We start from the raw sequence: 14927 nt of genomic DNA on the forward strand, positions 1-14927 counted from the left end.
ATTTGTTAAATTTAAACAGACAGTGAATTATCCAGTGACATTTTCCCCAAAGTCTAGGTCAATTAGACTTGACCAACTATGTCAAGACTCTAAAGATTTAAAAATAAAATGTCTATAACTAGCATTAAAAATGACCTGGCTTATTAAGAAAACCCATTAAAAGCATTTCAAAAAACAAAGTCTGTTCCAATAATTTTATGTTATGAAAAATAATTCTTTCAATGGACTATGAAAATTATTATGCAACATCAAAAATTATACAATCATTCTTAACTGAATTGCTTTTGTTCCTTAAATGGGGATGACCCTGAATGAGGCAACTGAGATTCAGGAAGAATATTTACAATACAGGCAATAACCTCATGCACATTAGCTAATATCCCTTCAGTAAGGCTAAGAAGAAATAGCAAAGAAAATTATAGAAATTTACTTTTTTTTTTTTTTTTAAAGAAAAAGGTATAGGGATAACTTTCACTCACATTCATTTAAACAGGGGTGATACAAATTTATAAGTGTAAAAGCAAAGGGTTTAAACGCTAACTACTGAACGTGACACTGTTTTGTTGTACAACACCGTAAGATCGATCAGCTGTAAAGTGAGTTGGTTTAACTAACTAAAAAGCAGCTGCTCTCTCAAATATGTGGTCTTTCCAAATGATATTAAATACGGTGATTCAGTGATTAAATATGAAATGTTTCCAATCAGAAATTCAGACATGATTTCTGTGTGGAGACAGACACTGTGATGACAGGCAGATAAAGCATGAGTCCATTTGCAGCTGCTCAGCACAGAAGGGGGATCACGTCCCCAGCACCAAATGGTCACTGTGACCACACATCTTACTACTGCGGGGTTATACTCAGGGCAGTAATAAATCACCATTGCAATATTTACGATAACTTCTTCTCTTGATCCAAAACCAATTAAAAAAGCACTTTGAAAATGTATTCTCTAACATCCTCTTCCAAAACGTTTCTATGGGGCCAGGCATGGTGGCTCATGCCTATTAAGCTAGCACTTTGGGAGGCTGAGGTGGGAGGATCACTAGTGGCCAGGAGTTTGAGATCAGCTTAAGCAACACAGCAAGACCCTGCCTCTACAAAAAGTTTTTAAAAATTAGCAGGGCAGGGCATGGTGGCATTCACCTGTAGTTCTAGCCACTGGGCAGGCTGAGGCAGGCAGATTGGCCAAGCCCAGGAGTCTGTGGCTGCAGTGAGTACAGCAGAGTGAACTGTACTCTAATCCAGGCAATAGAGTGAGACTCTGTGTCAAAAAAAAAAAATTAAAAAAAAATATATATATACGGATCAAGTTTATTTAAAGTGAATGCACAGAGGTAACGCAGCAAAAAGAAATTTTCCCAGTATTAAAACCTGATGATACTTTTTAATTCATCACAGAGAAAAGAATCCACCAATAGCAGCTACTTATTTTTGCTGAGTGTTCTTTGCTTTTCTGCATGCTCCACGATCTTTTCTTCCACATAAAGACCCTTCCGCTTTCGCACAGCGTTCATGTACTTCCGGGCCTGGTTCTCGCAGTCGGCCTTTTCCCCAAAGTGCAGGTACTCCTCCTCAGTGGTCGGCACCCAGAAGGGGTCGCTGGGAATAATCTTGCAAGAGAAGGTGAAAGAGCAGGAGGTTAGGCAAGTGTATTTTAACTTCACACCGCATGCACTGAGCGCCCCAATTTATATAGTCTTAGCTAATGAAGAATTTAGGCAATGAAGAGTAGTACTTGCTAGGAATAGTAATAAACAAAAATGAAGAATCATGGGAGATATGAACAAATGGAAGTAGATCCAACAAAACTTTTAACATATGTATTATTCTTTGCTTATAGAACCATTTCATAACACTGAGGAAAGAATGAGATTAATTTTTAATGTAATTTTTAAAAGCGCTCTTTGCTAAGATGTATCTCAGTGTTAATGTCTTTTCGTCAATTTTGCTTTTTTCTCCAACAAAGACCAACACATGCAAGCATATTCATCGTTCTGAGCTGTGGCTCTAACATTCAGATGGAGTGCCCTCTGCCCAGTGAGCTGGGCCAAAGACAGGCTTGAGTAGCCTCCTTTCCTACTCTCTCTGGGCCAGGCCTGTTTGCTGCTTTGACGGTGAGGAAAGACAAGCCCAGTGCAAGGCTTGCTGAGGAAGTGTTTTTCTGAGGCCATTCTTTGAAAGGAAGGGGGAGGGCAGAGCTTGGAGAAGGAAGGTTAACCTGAAAGCGAGACTGGGCAGAGGCTTGGACGGCCAGCAGCCAAGTCACAATGTCCAAGGAGCTGGTGAACTTGGACATGGACCTTCCTGAGCTCCACATGTGAGGGACTGAAGCCAGGACAGGGACTGTGTGCATGCTGAGCAGTCCCTCTTTTAGTGATGGGAGGACTACCCCTGATGGTTTCCTTCAGGGAGACACGGCTCTGGGAGCCTGATACTTGCTGGCCGCTCTGCTCCCTTACTCGTGTTTCCCCACAGGAATCTGACTGGTAAATGTGAGGAGAGGAGACAGACACAGGTAGCCCAGCCTCCCTCTTTTCCTTCTTCCTGGAAACAAGCTGTCCGCAGCAAGCACACAATCTGCTCTGCTCCTCCACAATGCTTACAGAAGCAGACCTTGGCCCTTTGGCAGAAGCCCTTCCCAATCTAGCCTAATTCTAGACTTCAGAATTAGGACTGCCTACAGAGAAAGACCACATTCTCTAAGATCAGCTTTATTTGTAAAGACTTTATGTCTTACTTTTAAATTTTGTAATTTATTGGGGGAAAAGGTTATTATGTGGTCACAAATCCCAACACTTTTCAATTCAAAATATAAAATGAAAGAAAAATATATTTTAACAGAGTCACTCTTCAAAACAGAAGAAAAATTCTTGTGGACCAGGAAGGGAGAGAGGAGCCCACAGTGGTAAGTGGAGGCAGAAGCCCCATCCACAGCCCACAGGAAGCCAAGCAGATGGCATCCAGGAAGGCCAGGCTCCTCAGGCCCACTCAGGATGGGCCCAAAGCCACACGCCTCAGACATGTGGGGCCCAGAGCCACTCACTCTTCTCTGCAGCTGGAACATCCACGTGTGCTCAGGGCTGTGGCTAGAAATGCTGCAGACCACGAGGCAGTCTGCTGTTCTGCGCTGTTCTGCTGTTCTGCGCCACCTGCACCGATGACGGCTCTGCGCAAAGGACGAGCTGGGACTGTGGCACTGGGGAGGGCAGACAGGGCGATGCCTCTGCGATGCCTACCAGGGAGGCCACCCCGTAACACAGAACGTGGAGTAGAAAACTCCCATGAGATGGCCTTCCAAGTACAAACTACAGAGCACAAAGCCCAGGAGGAAATCCATACCACAAAAGACGGCACCAGACTCAACACGAGGGAGATTCTCACTCACCTCGGGACAGGTAACAAGAGTAATCTGAAGAACCTTACAGACAGCATCAGTACATTTAAAAATCCTCAAATAAGGGGGTGGTGGTGATGGATATCATCCATTAAACATTAGATATTGTAAAAAAGAACTAGAAATCCTAGAAAAATTTAGACATAAAAATAACAAAGAAACTAAGTAGGCAGATTTAATAGAAGAGTGTTGAAGACATATTAAGTGAACTAAATGACAAACTCGATACCCAAAATATATAAAGAACTCTTACAACTCAACAAAAAGACAAAATCCAATAAAAAATTCGCAAAGGGCTTGAAGAGACATTTCTCCAAAGAAGATACACAATGGCCACTAAGCAAATGAAAAGATGCTTAATGTGACATTAGGGAAATGCAAATTGAACTATAATGAGGTACCACTTCATACCTGCTAGGATGGCTATAATAAAAACAAGTAAAAAAAAAAGAAAAAGAAATGTTGGTGAGGATGTGGAGAAACTGGGAAGTCTCATACACTGCTGGTGGGAAGGTAAAATGGTGCAGCCACTGTGGAAAACAATTTGGGAGCTCCCTTAAAAGTCAAACATAAAATTACCATACTCCTAGGTACATATCCAAAAGAACTGAAGACAGGGACTCAAGCAAGTACAGGCACATGCAAGTTCACACCAGCTTTACTCACAACAGTCAAAAGGCAGGAAAGCCCAACTGTGCAGCAATGGGCAAGTGGACAGGCAAGACGTGGTGCCCCCCCCCCCATGGGTATCGCACGGCCATAACAAGCAGTGACGTGCTGACACATGCCACAGTGCGGATGCACCTCCAAGGCATTCCGCTAGGTGAATCCAGACGCAAGGCCACACATCATGACTGGTTCCACATGTATGAAACGTCAGAACAGACAAAGCCACACAGACAGAGGGCAGATGGGTGGTTACAAGGGATGGAGGGTAGGCAGGAATGGTGAGAAACTGCTAGTGAGCACGAAGTTTTACTCTAGAGCGACGGAAATGTTTCAGAGGCAGGGATTGCACGGCACTGTGAACGTGTCAAATGCAACAGAATTGTTTACTTTTAAATGATTATTATATGTTATATGATTATTATACATTATTGTATATTATTATATAATATATATCATATATTAATATATATTATATGATATATATTATATGTTATAATGATTATATGTTATATGAATTTCACCTCAATGAATTATTTTTTATAAAGAGACTTGCAGATATTTCCCAGAATACAGCAGAGAGAGGAAAAGCTAAAAGAAAGTATGAAAGGAAAGCCAGTGCCATAAAGCATGTGCGGATGTATCTAACAGGAGCTCTAAACCAGAGGAGGAGGACAGGATGTGAGTCCTGAGCGAGATAAGAAGATAACCCACCCCTCCTGGTGGTGTGAAACGCTGGAGGCCTGTAAGCACTGCGTCCTGAGGCTCCCTCCGACCACCAGACACCATAGAACAGGAGGTGTGAGCCACGACCGTGCTCCCTGCTCCTCAACAAAGGCTGGAGCAAAGCAGCCACCTGTGCCCTGGTGCTGAGGCGGACACAGAGGAAAACCAGATCACCTGCAGAAGGACAAGAACCAGACCCATGACGGGCTGCGCGTCAACAACAGATGCCAGAACAGGAGGAAGCGCTTCAGAATGCTAAGGAACCCAGGTGTGAGCCTGGGAGTTTTTATCTAGTTAAATAAACCATCATCAGTGAACCAAAAAAGGCTTTGTTAAACACAGGCTAAAAACATACTACTCACAGATCCTCAACAGAAGAACTGAGAAATATCCTTTTAGCAAAAAGAAAATAACCCCCGAAGGGAAGCGCCGTCTGTAAGAAGTGAGAACAGCCAGCAAAACACACAGATGTCACCAGCAGAGAGAGGTGACAGCAAGTCTACAGAAGGAGTGTCTTGAAGCGAGGCCCCAGCTGGAGGCTGGGGGGAAAGGGGCAGGAAAGGGGACATGGTCTAGCCCTTGCGGTGAGTGGAGCAGCAAAGGGTGACTGGATGAAATTCAGACCAAGACACTGCAGCTAGAATGAGGAGCAGGGAGGAAGCCCAGTTCCATGGACTTGCCAATCTCAGGGGGGTTCTTCTGAGTCAGAGGGAGCAGGCTGCAATTTTGTGGGCATGCAGGTCCCCAGAGACTCAATTGATTCACCAGCCCCTCATGCCAGACCCCTCATCGGCAGAGAATGTCAGAACAGCACCACCATACTAGCCAGGCTGAGTCAGTGCAGGCTCGGGGTCCGGGCCTGGGCAGGAGGAGGGCAGGTGGCTGCCATTCAAAAGCCACCCATCTAGGGTGAGGGGTAGGGATAGCTATGAAGGGGGAGCACAAGGGACCCTCATGGTGATGGAATAATTCTGTACATTGACTGTGCTAGTTACATAAAACTACACACATGATAAAATTTTATAGAACTCCCCAGATACATGTGTGCACATATATGCATGAATATGCATGGCAGAAGACAGCCTGGATTTTTGTCAGTGTCACTGAACCACTGCACCAGCCGTAACTGCTTCAGCAACCACTGGTATGGCATTATGGTCCCTGCAGCTGAAAACACTCCTCAGGACTGCGGGGAGGATGAAGGAAGGTATTACATGAAAGTCATGCAGCAGAGCGCCTGGCACATCCCAGTTTTGGCTCAAAGCCTGCCCTCTTTCCACGACAGCATTCTGCCAATGAAGACTGGATTTATCCAAACATAAACCGCCCAATGGTACTAGCTAAGTCCAGTGCATGTACCATGACCGCTGAAATGTGAATAAGCTCTGTGGTTCTAAAAGTGTCAGTGTCCTGCTTGGTACCGTAGTACAGTTACAAGAGATGCTAATGCTGGGGAGAACGGCTGAAGGGGACATAGGGCCTCCCTGTACATGTTTCTTGATAACTTCCTGTGAATAAAATTATCCCAATTCTTTAAAAAGCCACCCATCCACAAGTTATAACTTTGGGTCAACTGTGGGGAGGAGGAAGTAAAATTCTCAACCTTTGTCAGAAACACAAACTGCTTAAGGAGTTGGCTGTTCTGCTTTGCTGGTAGAAGGGGGTGAGGGTGGTGATGTTTGCTCCTTGTGCAATGGAAAAGGCAAAGCGAATGCAAGGAGGGGAAGAGCCAGGAGTCAGTGTGTAAGAGAGGGGGCGGGCGGGGGCAGACACCGAGGCCAGCGCACGTGGTGAGAGGGCTAACAGCGCTGGCTCCGGTTTGACGCTACCTCCCTATTCACTTAGCTGTGTAATCCTGGGCAAGTTATTTCAAACCATTCTGTGCCTGGGTTCTCCCATTTGTAAGGGTGGAATGTTAAAAGTCCCAGTCTTGTATGACCACACGAGGACTAGATGGGATCATCAGCCGAAGCCGGGAGCCGTGCTGGGGTGCAGGAAGGCATCGCACCTCCCTCTCCATCTCAGTGCCGCGTCAGGAATCTCGGACTTGGGTCACAAGCGCGAGCACATGTCAATGGAAAGGGAAGTCCAGAAAGCAGGTGGTGTCTTCCATGTACTTTCTGTGAAACCATCAGGCTGGGGAGACTGGAAAAACAGCCACAAAACAGCAGCTGCTGCTGCAGTCTGTGGCCTCGCAGATGAATCCCTCGGCTTCCACAGTCACCTCTGGGGACCCTGTCCCAGCCTTCCCAGTGCTACCACGTGTGAGAGCACAAACCAGCACCCTCAGGCTAAAGCATACGAGGAACCAAATGTCATCAGCGTATGTGTCTACAAAGCGATTACCAAAATCTCTAAGGGTGTCGTTAGCAAAGTACTGGCAGGTTGCTGGGACCCTGCCATATCTAAATTATAATGTATATTGTACTGGGGGTTCCTCCGCAGTCTAATTTAGCAAACTTTTCATTTCCCGAGGGAGAAAATACCCAAAACAGCATCAATAAATGAGCTAGCAACAGAAAAAGGGAGATAGTAGGAGGAGTCAGGAAGAAGTGGGATGAGGGAGCCAAACACCACAAAGTCAGGACTCCTCTATCAGAGATCTATGGTCTTCTGAGGAGGAAGGGCTGCCTGGACTCACTAGCCATGTTACACACATACTAGAAATTCTTAGTTGACTTTAAAGAACCCAGCTGTCCCAGTCACTCTAACCATACGTTCGGCCCGTCTCTGGCTGGCTGTGTGGCCTTGAGCAAGGCACACAAGCTTCCCAAGCCCTGGCCTCCACACTCTTTTGCAGCGAGACTGACCAAGGACCTCCAAATACAAGAATCCTCCTAAGAACTTTCATATATCCCCTCATTTAATCCTCAGGGTGAGCCCCACCTGGACCAGCTGGGCCGTGGTGTAGACTCACCTGCGAGGTGAGGCCTCCCTGTGGACTCCGCAGGGCTCCTACGCCCCCTTTTACTTTCCCCTGGGCCTTTGCTGTGGCTTGATGCCAGGAAGATACAAGTGACTATTTTTCTTTGAGGGTGGCTGCCCTTAGTGTACACTTGATAAACGTGTGTTAACTGAAAAAGCTGCTGCATACCTGCCTGGATTGCAGAAAGCTCGGATTATTAAAAAAAAAAAAAAACAAAACCAAAAAACAACCAACTCTCCCCTTCTTCCTGAGTCCCTGAACTCCTGTACAAGCAGACAGGGACTGTAAGCCTCTTAGAAAAATCTGACAAGGTGTCAGAACAGGGGGTGGGACTGCTGATCCAGAAGTCCCCAGCACTGGTGCACGGATGCTGAATGGCCCAGGGTCAGGGCAAGGAGGCAGCTGTGTGTGGAGATCTTATAGTTGGAGGCAAATGGTTGGTACTGGACATTCCTAAAGTCGGATGGGTACCACCACCACTTGGCCCTCGTGGCCAGACAGGACTAGACCAGACCAGCCACCTCACGGCAAAGCCCAGAGAGGATGCGGAAGGCACCGGGGGAGGTAACGCTCCCTTCTTCCCTCCCCCACCACGAGATCACAGAAGCCCTCTCCTTAGAGACGGGAAAGGGAAGAAAGTCAGGAAACTAAACATTTATCTGAGCAGCCACCCACAAAAGCCACCGATCCTGTGGGAAGGTGATGTCACCAGCTTTAGCTGGTTCCTGGAGTCTTCCCCTAAGAGCTGGAAGACAGACCCATCTTAGAACATAAAGAAGCTATACATTCTTAGTAGTACCAAGTTGTAGTGGTAAATAAATTTTAAATTCTGTTAAAGCAGAAAGCAACAAATTATATAGAGAGAAATGAATGCAGTGCTAGATGAGAGACACCACATTCAGACTGGCCAATTTAGGACCAGAGTCTTTTTTGAAAAATGTAAGACTGAAGAGTTAAGACTTCTGAGGCTGGCTCAGTTTGTCTCCTAGAGGCCCCAGGAGCACTTGCTGCCCTCTGGGGATTCTTTTGGCCACTTGGCTCCAGACCACTACACCCTGCGTGCTCGGCTGCCCTCGTGGCCCCTGTCTAATGCAAGCAGGCACTCTACTTTCACCTTCACCACTCCGGTCCCTGTGTGCACATCCTGAAGCCACTTGCCTCAACATGCCAAATACACCCTAAGAATAGGGGACGCAGAGTAGCACCTGACTGCTCGAGGCCAGTTTTGAATTTCCTCGGTGGAACAAAGATGAGCCCCACCACGGTTGTCCCCCATGCTCTACAGAGAGCCCCTCCAGGCCACAAAGAGGGCCTGCTATTAGACTGAAAGAAAAGGTGCCTTCTTCTCACTGGCTCACCCAGAATTCAGCTGCCTAGAGTGAACATGTATTTTCCAACTCACCAGACTGAGGGCACACCATCTTCTAATCCACAGGAAGGCACCCAAGTGCAAGCTGTTGCCCTAAGCATTAAAAAAACAAAAACCCTAGAAGGAAAGTTTTGGGCACTTCATTTTAATTTTTTTGCCCAGTTTTCACTATGATTATGGCTGGCAGGTGGGAACACCATGTCCAAAATAAACTTCTCCAGTGCTACTGTAATTACCTCTTCCTTACCCCATATGAACTTTATCCCACCCCTCAGGGTAATCTCAGTATTAAATGGCAAATCTTGAGGTTATGCTGACATATATGTACAACAGCACTGGTTGGTAATATTTTTCCTTCTGTGCCTGTTATTAGCTTCTTTTTCATAGAAGGGTAAAACATAGAAAGAGAAATTATGAGATTGCTGACTTCAAAGGTTTCTTCATGGAAAAATGCCTGTAATTTTATTTTCTCTATTTTTTGAAGCACTTTCTCTCAAAAGCTCTTGATTGTAAATTATATGGTGTAGTGGAATACAAATGAAAAAAAGTGCCTTGGAGTGAGAAGGCAGATCTCAACAACTGTGTTATTTCTAAACCTAACTATGGGGGGGAAACCAAGACAGCCAAGAAATATCAGATCAATGACATTTAATTATAATGTAGTTTTCACGACTTTCAAAGATTTGAAGCTTTTGGGAATAGGACCATGACAGGTGGCAAGGATATGACAGAAGGATGGTACGAAACTGGAGCAAAACTTTTCTTGACATTTTTCTCTAAAATTATTTAAGAGCCTGATTTTTAATAAGTTATAGCTAAGTCAGAAACTGATATTTTTAAAAAACTATTAAGTGCATAAGATCAATTTTTAGCCTTTTAAAAAATTATGAGATAAAGTAGATTGAAAACCATCAAGGCTTTCAAGTAACAAAAATTGCCTTATTTGATAAAACCTTGCTGTTTTTATACTAGTAGTCCCTAAATATCTATTCTCCCCTTTTCTTTGCTAAGAGCTATTTTAGGTGAGTTAAAGGCCAGCTAGGTTCAGGGACATGGACATACTTTTTCTATAAAGAGTCAGATAGTAAATATTTTCGACTTGCGGGCCATATGAGCTCTGTTGCAGCTACTTAACTCTGCTTGAAAGCAGCTATAGAAAATGCGTGAATGACTGGATGTTTGCTTGTATTCTAGTAAAATTTTATTTAATGAAGCAGGTAATGGGCCATAGTTTGCTGACTTCTGACTTAGTTAAAAAACTACATATCCCAGGCTCCTTGTTAGCAAGGGCCTTGTTAGACGTGGTTATATGATTGGTTCTGGGCAAGGGATGAGGACGAAGTGATGTGTGCAAGATCTGGTTTGTATCCTTAGAGGAAAAGAAGTATGCCCTACTCATGCCCTATTTTTCCTCATCCCTATTCTTACCGCTGGAATGCAGATGTGATGGTGGGAGGTGGCGCAGCTACTCTGGATGATCAGTGGAAGCCACGTGCAGAGAAAGGCAGTGAGCCACAGTGAGCCTGGGCTCCCACCACAATGAGCCACGTGTTAGCCCTGGATGGCCGCCCCAGACTCGAAAGAGAAATAATCTCTGCCTCATTTGAGCCAATGTACTTTGGGATCCCTTTGTTAGTCTTCCCTACTTCCTAATTAACATATTTGCCAATTAGGAAATGGGGGGGGGGCGACTTCATAGATTTTTTAAAAGATATACTTTATAAAATCACTTTCAAGGACAAGACTGATGGCTTGGGCTGGTGGCTCATGCCTATAATCCCGGTGCTTTGGGAGGGTGAGGAGGGAAGATTGCTTGAGTCTAGGAGTTCAAGATCAGCCTAGGCAACACAGTGAGACCCAGTCTCTACAAAAAGTAAAAAAATTAGTCAGGCATGGTGGCATGTGACTGTAGTCCAGCTACTTCAGAGGATGAGGGAGGAGGACTGCTTGAGCCCAGGAGTTTGAGGCTGCACTGAGCTATGATCCACACTATAAAATGATGATATTTTAAAACGAAAAATAGAATATATGAATTTAAATGTTTCATTCGTCCAATAATGATGCCATTACAACAGCTCTGAATGCCTATTTTGCATCTGCATTTACAGATAATCCCAGTGATTACTTAACCTACACTCTCTCTGTTCTGATCAAACACACTGCAACCCAATTTTCTGCACAAGTGTTGACCAAGGCCATCTTCAAGAGATGGATGACTTGTCTCTAAGATATTCTGAAGCATAAGTTGCAAGTTCTGAAGGCAGTTTTCAGCAAGGGCAGCACCAATAAAGAAAAGTATTCTGCCTCTCAAGGTCATGAAGTTGATGTGGAATAAATCTCTCTCCAGTTCTAAATATCATTTAGCCACACTGCTCTGTAATCACACCTCTGGTCACTAACCCCTGGGACAGAAGACTCTGTAACCATGTTTATCATTAGAAACATCAGTAATATATTTATACTACAGACACAGTTCCTAGTCTTCAGGCGTTGTCTTTTTGAACCATCCCTTGTATTTCTTACTGATTTGTGTTCTTATATAAAGGTTAAGTACCAAAAATCAAAATCTAAGCTAAAAAGCTAGAATTTGGGATAAATGAGAAATAACTACTTATAAGCTTGAAGATTAACAAATAACTTAAATGTTCTGAAGCTAATGTTTCCTACATAATGAAATGCAGCAATATCTATTTAGATGTTATAAGCCGATAAAACCATCAAAACATCATTTAGTTTTTAGACAAAGATGCAAAATTCAAGAAAAAAATCATAGTAAATAACTATTAAAATGAAGAGTCTATACTGACCAAAAAGTAAAAAAAAGACCTAAATCAGAGCATTAACCTTGGTTCTATCAAGCATAAAGAATGCACACTTTTTTTTTTTTTTTTTTTGAGGAAAAGCAGGCACAGTTGAGTGCTTTGGACTAGCAACTTCACTTGCACCAATTTAGACAATATGAATTTGCTGAATTAAAATCAAATATGCCCTGTCCAAAGTCAGTTTTTCTACAGTGTTACCCTTTTTTGCTTCATTGATTCGCCTGATTATAAATTTCATTTTAAAAATAAAGTTCTCCCTCAAGTATTCTCATTCTCAATTATCATCTACATTTAAATTCTTCATTTAAAGCGTTCTAGAGGAAGGGACCCATCCGGCTAGAGAAAGTGAGAGAAATAAGAACAGCATCGGACCTAACCCGTGAGTTTTGCTGAAACAGAACTGAAGCAAAAAACCCTGGATTGCTTTTGTGAAGCCCAGTGCAGCACCACAGTACTGGGAGCAGGCCAGAGCGAACATGGTGGACACTCAGAGAACCATAAACAGGAAACAATCTCCACACCAGCCAGTGCTGGTCAGGCACAACGTCAGGCACGAGTCACATATTTGACACACCTTCTCTCAAGGCTGAAAATGCACAGGTGGTTCCACAATCTGTCCAAGTAAGTGGCAGAATCACTATTTGAAACTAGGACTATCTGACTCCAAAGTCAATGCTTCTTCCACTAAACTACAAATCTCCATGGTAAAAGTGAAAAATGTGAAGGTATTTAGATTCCCTGTAAACGGTGACAACAAAAACTACTTTCTTGAAAAAAACCTTTCCACTTAGATCCTTTAGTTTAAAAATTCTATTCCTGACCTTAGGCTTTTTCTTGAAACATTTCTCACCACGTTCTCTCATGTGGCATCCTCTAACTGGATGTCCTTTTTATCTGGTTAACATCTACTTTTCCTTTAAGGATTTGTTCAGAAAGGCTGGCCTGACCTCACCTTTACCTCCTGTTTCTATTTTACCCTCTACCTTGAAGGACTTAAAAATTTAAGTGTTCACCATCTTCCTCAAAGTGTTCACAAATGTGCATCTGTTAGGTTGTCCTTTTTGATTACAGATAAGGTTTGCCTTCTCACCTATGTTTACCCACACCGACAGTGAAGTGTTCTGATGAGCCATTTCATTTCATTCTCACTCTCCAACACCTGAAAGCCACCAAAACCTTGAATTTCCATAATGGTAACTGAAAAATATATAATACATAATAACTTAAAGCTACGCCTCTCAAGAAGCGTAACTGCTCCCCTCCAAATGCTGTGGGTATTTTTTTCCCCAGAAGAGGAGGTCCTTGAAATTTCACTTTCAAAAGGCCTGTAAATTTCCTTTAAAAATCTACAATATATATTTAGAGGGGAAAAAAAAGGATTAAGTTTCCTGCATCTTAAACTTTACACAAAATAAAAAGAACTAGTGTGAGAGAGTGTGTTTGTGTATGTGTGTATATGTGTGTGTGTGTATTATAAGCCACATATGATTTCAGGATCATTCAATCTGAATGAAAAAAGTCATATGCTTTCTCCCATCCATTTGGCTGAGCTGGGCCACAGGAAGGTGGACAGCATGATCAATTTTATTTGCTGCTTGTGGCCAGTTCTGTAGGAAGCATGTTCACAGAGGAGGAGGAGGGATGGAAACTTGGACTTTTACCTCCCAGTGGCTGAACACCAACTGTGGGCTGGCCAGGCCGCTCGTCCTCTTCCTGATTTCATCGGCAAAACCAAAGCTTTCAGCAACAGGCAGCACAGCCTTGATGATGAACATGTCTGTCCCTTCTTTCATTTCTTCTTGAAGCACTCGACCTTCCCTCTTTGACAAGACAGCATAGACTCGACCTGCAAAGCCATACATCTTCTAAATGCACTGACCAGTCACATGGCTTGAACCACACAAAGACATGATTACTTACATACTCTGTAACAATAATATCCACTAATGAATAAATTTGTTCTCAATAATTTTGGTTTGCAAAAGCATGGAAAATTTAAATGTCTGTTTAAAAAATAAAGCATGATAATTACAGAAAAATTAGAAACAAAAGATAACAAACTGCATTACCCACAGACAATCCCCACAACACAGCATGAGAATCAGGAGACTTGTACAACAATCATCTTTCAACACAATCTCACCTATGAGCTGTCTTTGGGTTTGAAATCCAATGAAATGAGTGTGACTGGGCTTTGTAAATATTAAAATATTTTAATAATTATGGGACATGATTAATGTGACAATTATAATTATGATGACACAGGCTATTTGGGCCTAGTAAACAACTGGCACAATGGCATTTTTATACTAAAAATTAAAACCACACATATATAAATGTTTGCTCATATTTTTCTTAAACTGATTACATTTAAGTGACATGAATATTAAGAGTTTCATTTTGCTGAAAACTGATAGTGTTTGGAACCTTTAATGTCTGGCAACAATTTCTAGTGTCACATCATGAGGACTGCACCGAATTCTCTTGGCTGACATTTTTACTTTGTCTTTAGGCACGAAGTAAAGTGCCTTACACTCGGGAGGAAACATGCTCCTCTCTGACTGGTGCCCTGTGTGAACGTCTCTGGGTGCTCAAAGTATCTTTTCAACTAGTGAGCAGAAGAGACCCTGCAAAGAACAGAGATAAACTGAAAATCATACAATCATGCAGAACTTGCTGTAGCTAGCAGATACTCTCTAAAGCCTCCTCTTCCACCCAGTGCTTAAAAAATAATTTTCATTACATAAGTGATCTACCCTTATATTACCCTTAAAAATGTACATTGTACCGTGTTTCCCCCAAAATAAGACAGGGTCTTATATTTATTTTTCCTCAAGAAGATACCCTAGGGCTTATTTTCAAGGGATGTATTATCTTTTTTAAGTACGGTACAACAATCTACATTTATTCAAATATAGTTAAGTCGTCTTCTTCTGGAACACTGTCATAGTAAAATGGCAGCCACAGCTTTCCTTCTTCCCCCTGGGGACACACAATATACCTAGAGTGTCCCGCTCCTCA

The 14927-nt window shown here is 43.1% G+C and overlaps 1 protein-coding gene across 5 annotated transcripts in view; it reads right to left on the reverse strand.

Annotated features, from left to right (window-relative positions):
* Positions 1 to 1300: 1300 nt before the first annotated feature.
* EFL1 (elongation factor like GTPase 1) overlaps positions 1301 to 14927 on the reverse strand; it is a 123768-nt gene continuing 110141 nt past the window's right edge. For 4 of the 5 annotated variants that reach the window (XM_076004697.1, XM_076004698.1, XM_012751735.3 and 1 more), the window contains 2 exons: positions 13568 to 13752; positions 1301 to 1613 (listed from right to left, as the gene is read on the reverse strand). In XM_076004697.1, coding sequence (XP_075860812.1) covers positions 1425 to 1613; positions 13568 to 13752 — 374 coding nt within the window. In that variant the 3' untranslated portion in view covers positions 1301 to 1424. The remainder of the gene's footprint in view (positions 1614 to 13567; positions 13753 to 14927) is intronic. The other variant, XM_012751767.3, reaches the window with a different exon arrangement.

The sequence above is a fragment of the Microcebus murinus genome, chromosome 7 (genome assembly GCF_040939455.1).
Source record: "Microcebus murinus isolate Inina chromosome 7, M.murinus_Inina_mat1.0, whole genome shotgun sequence".
Taxonomy (NCBI): domain Eukaryota; kingdom Metazoa; phylum Chordata; class Mammalia; order Primates; family Cheirogaleidae; genus Microcebus; species Microcebus murinus.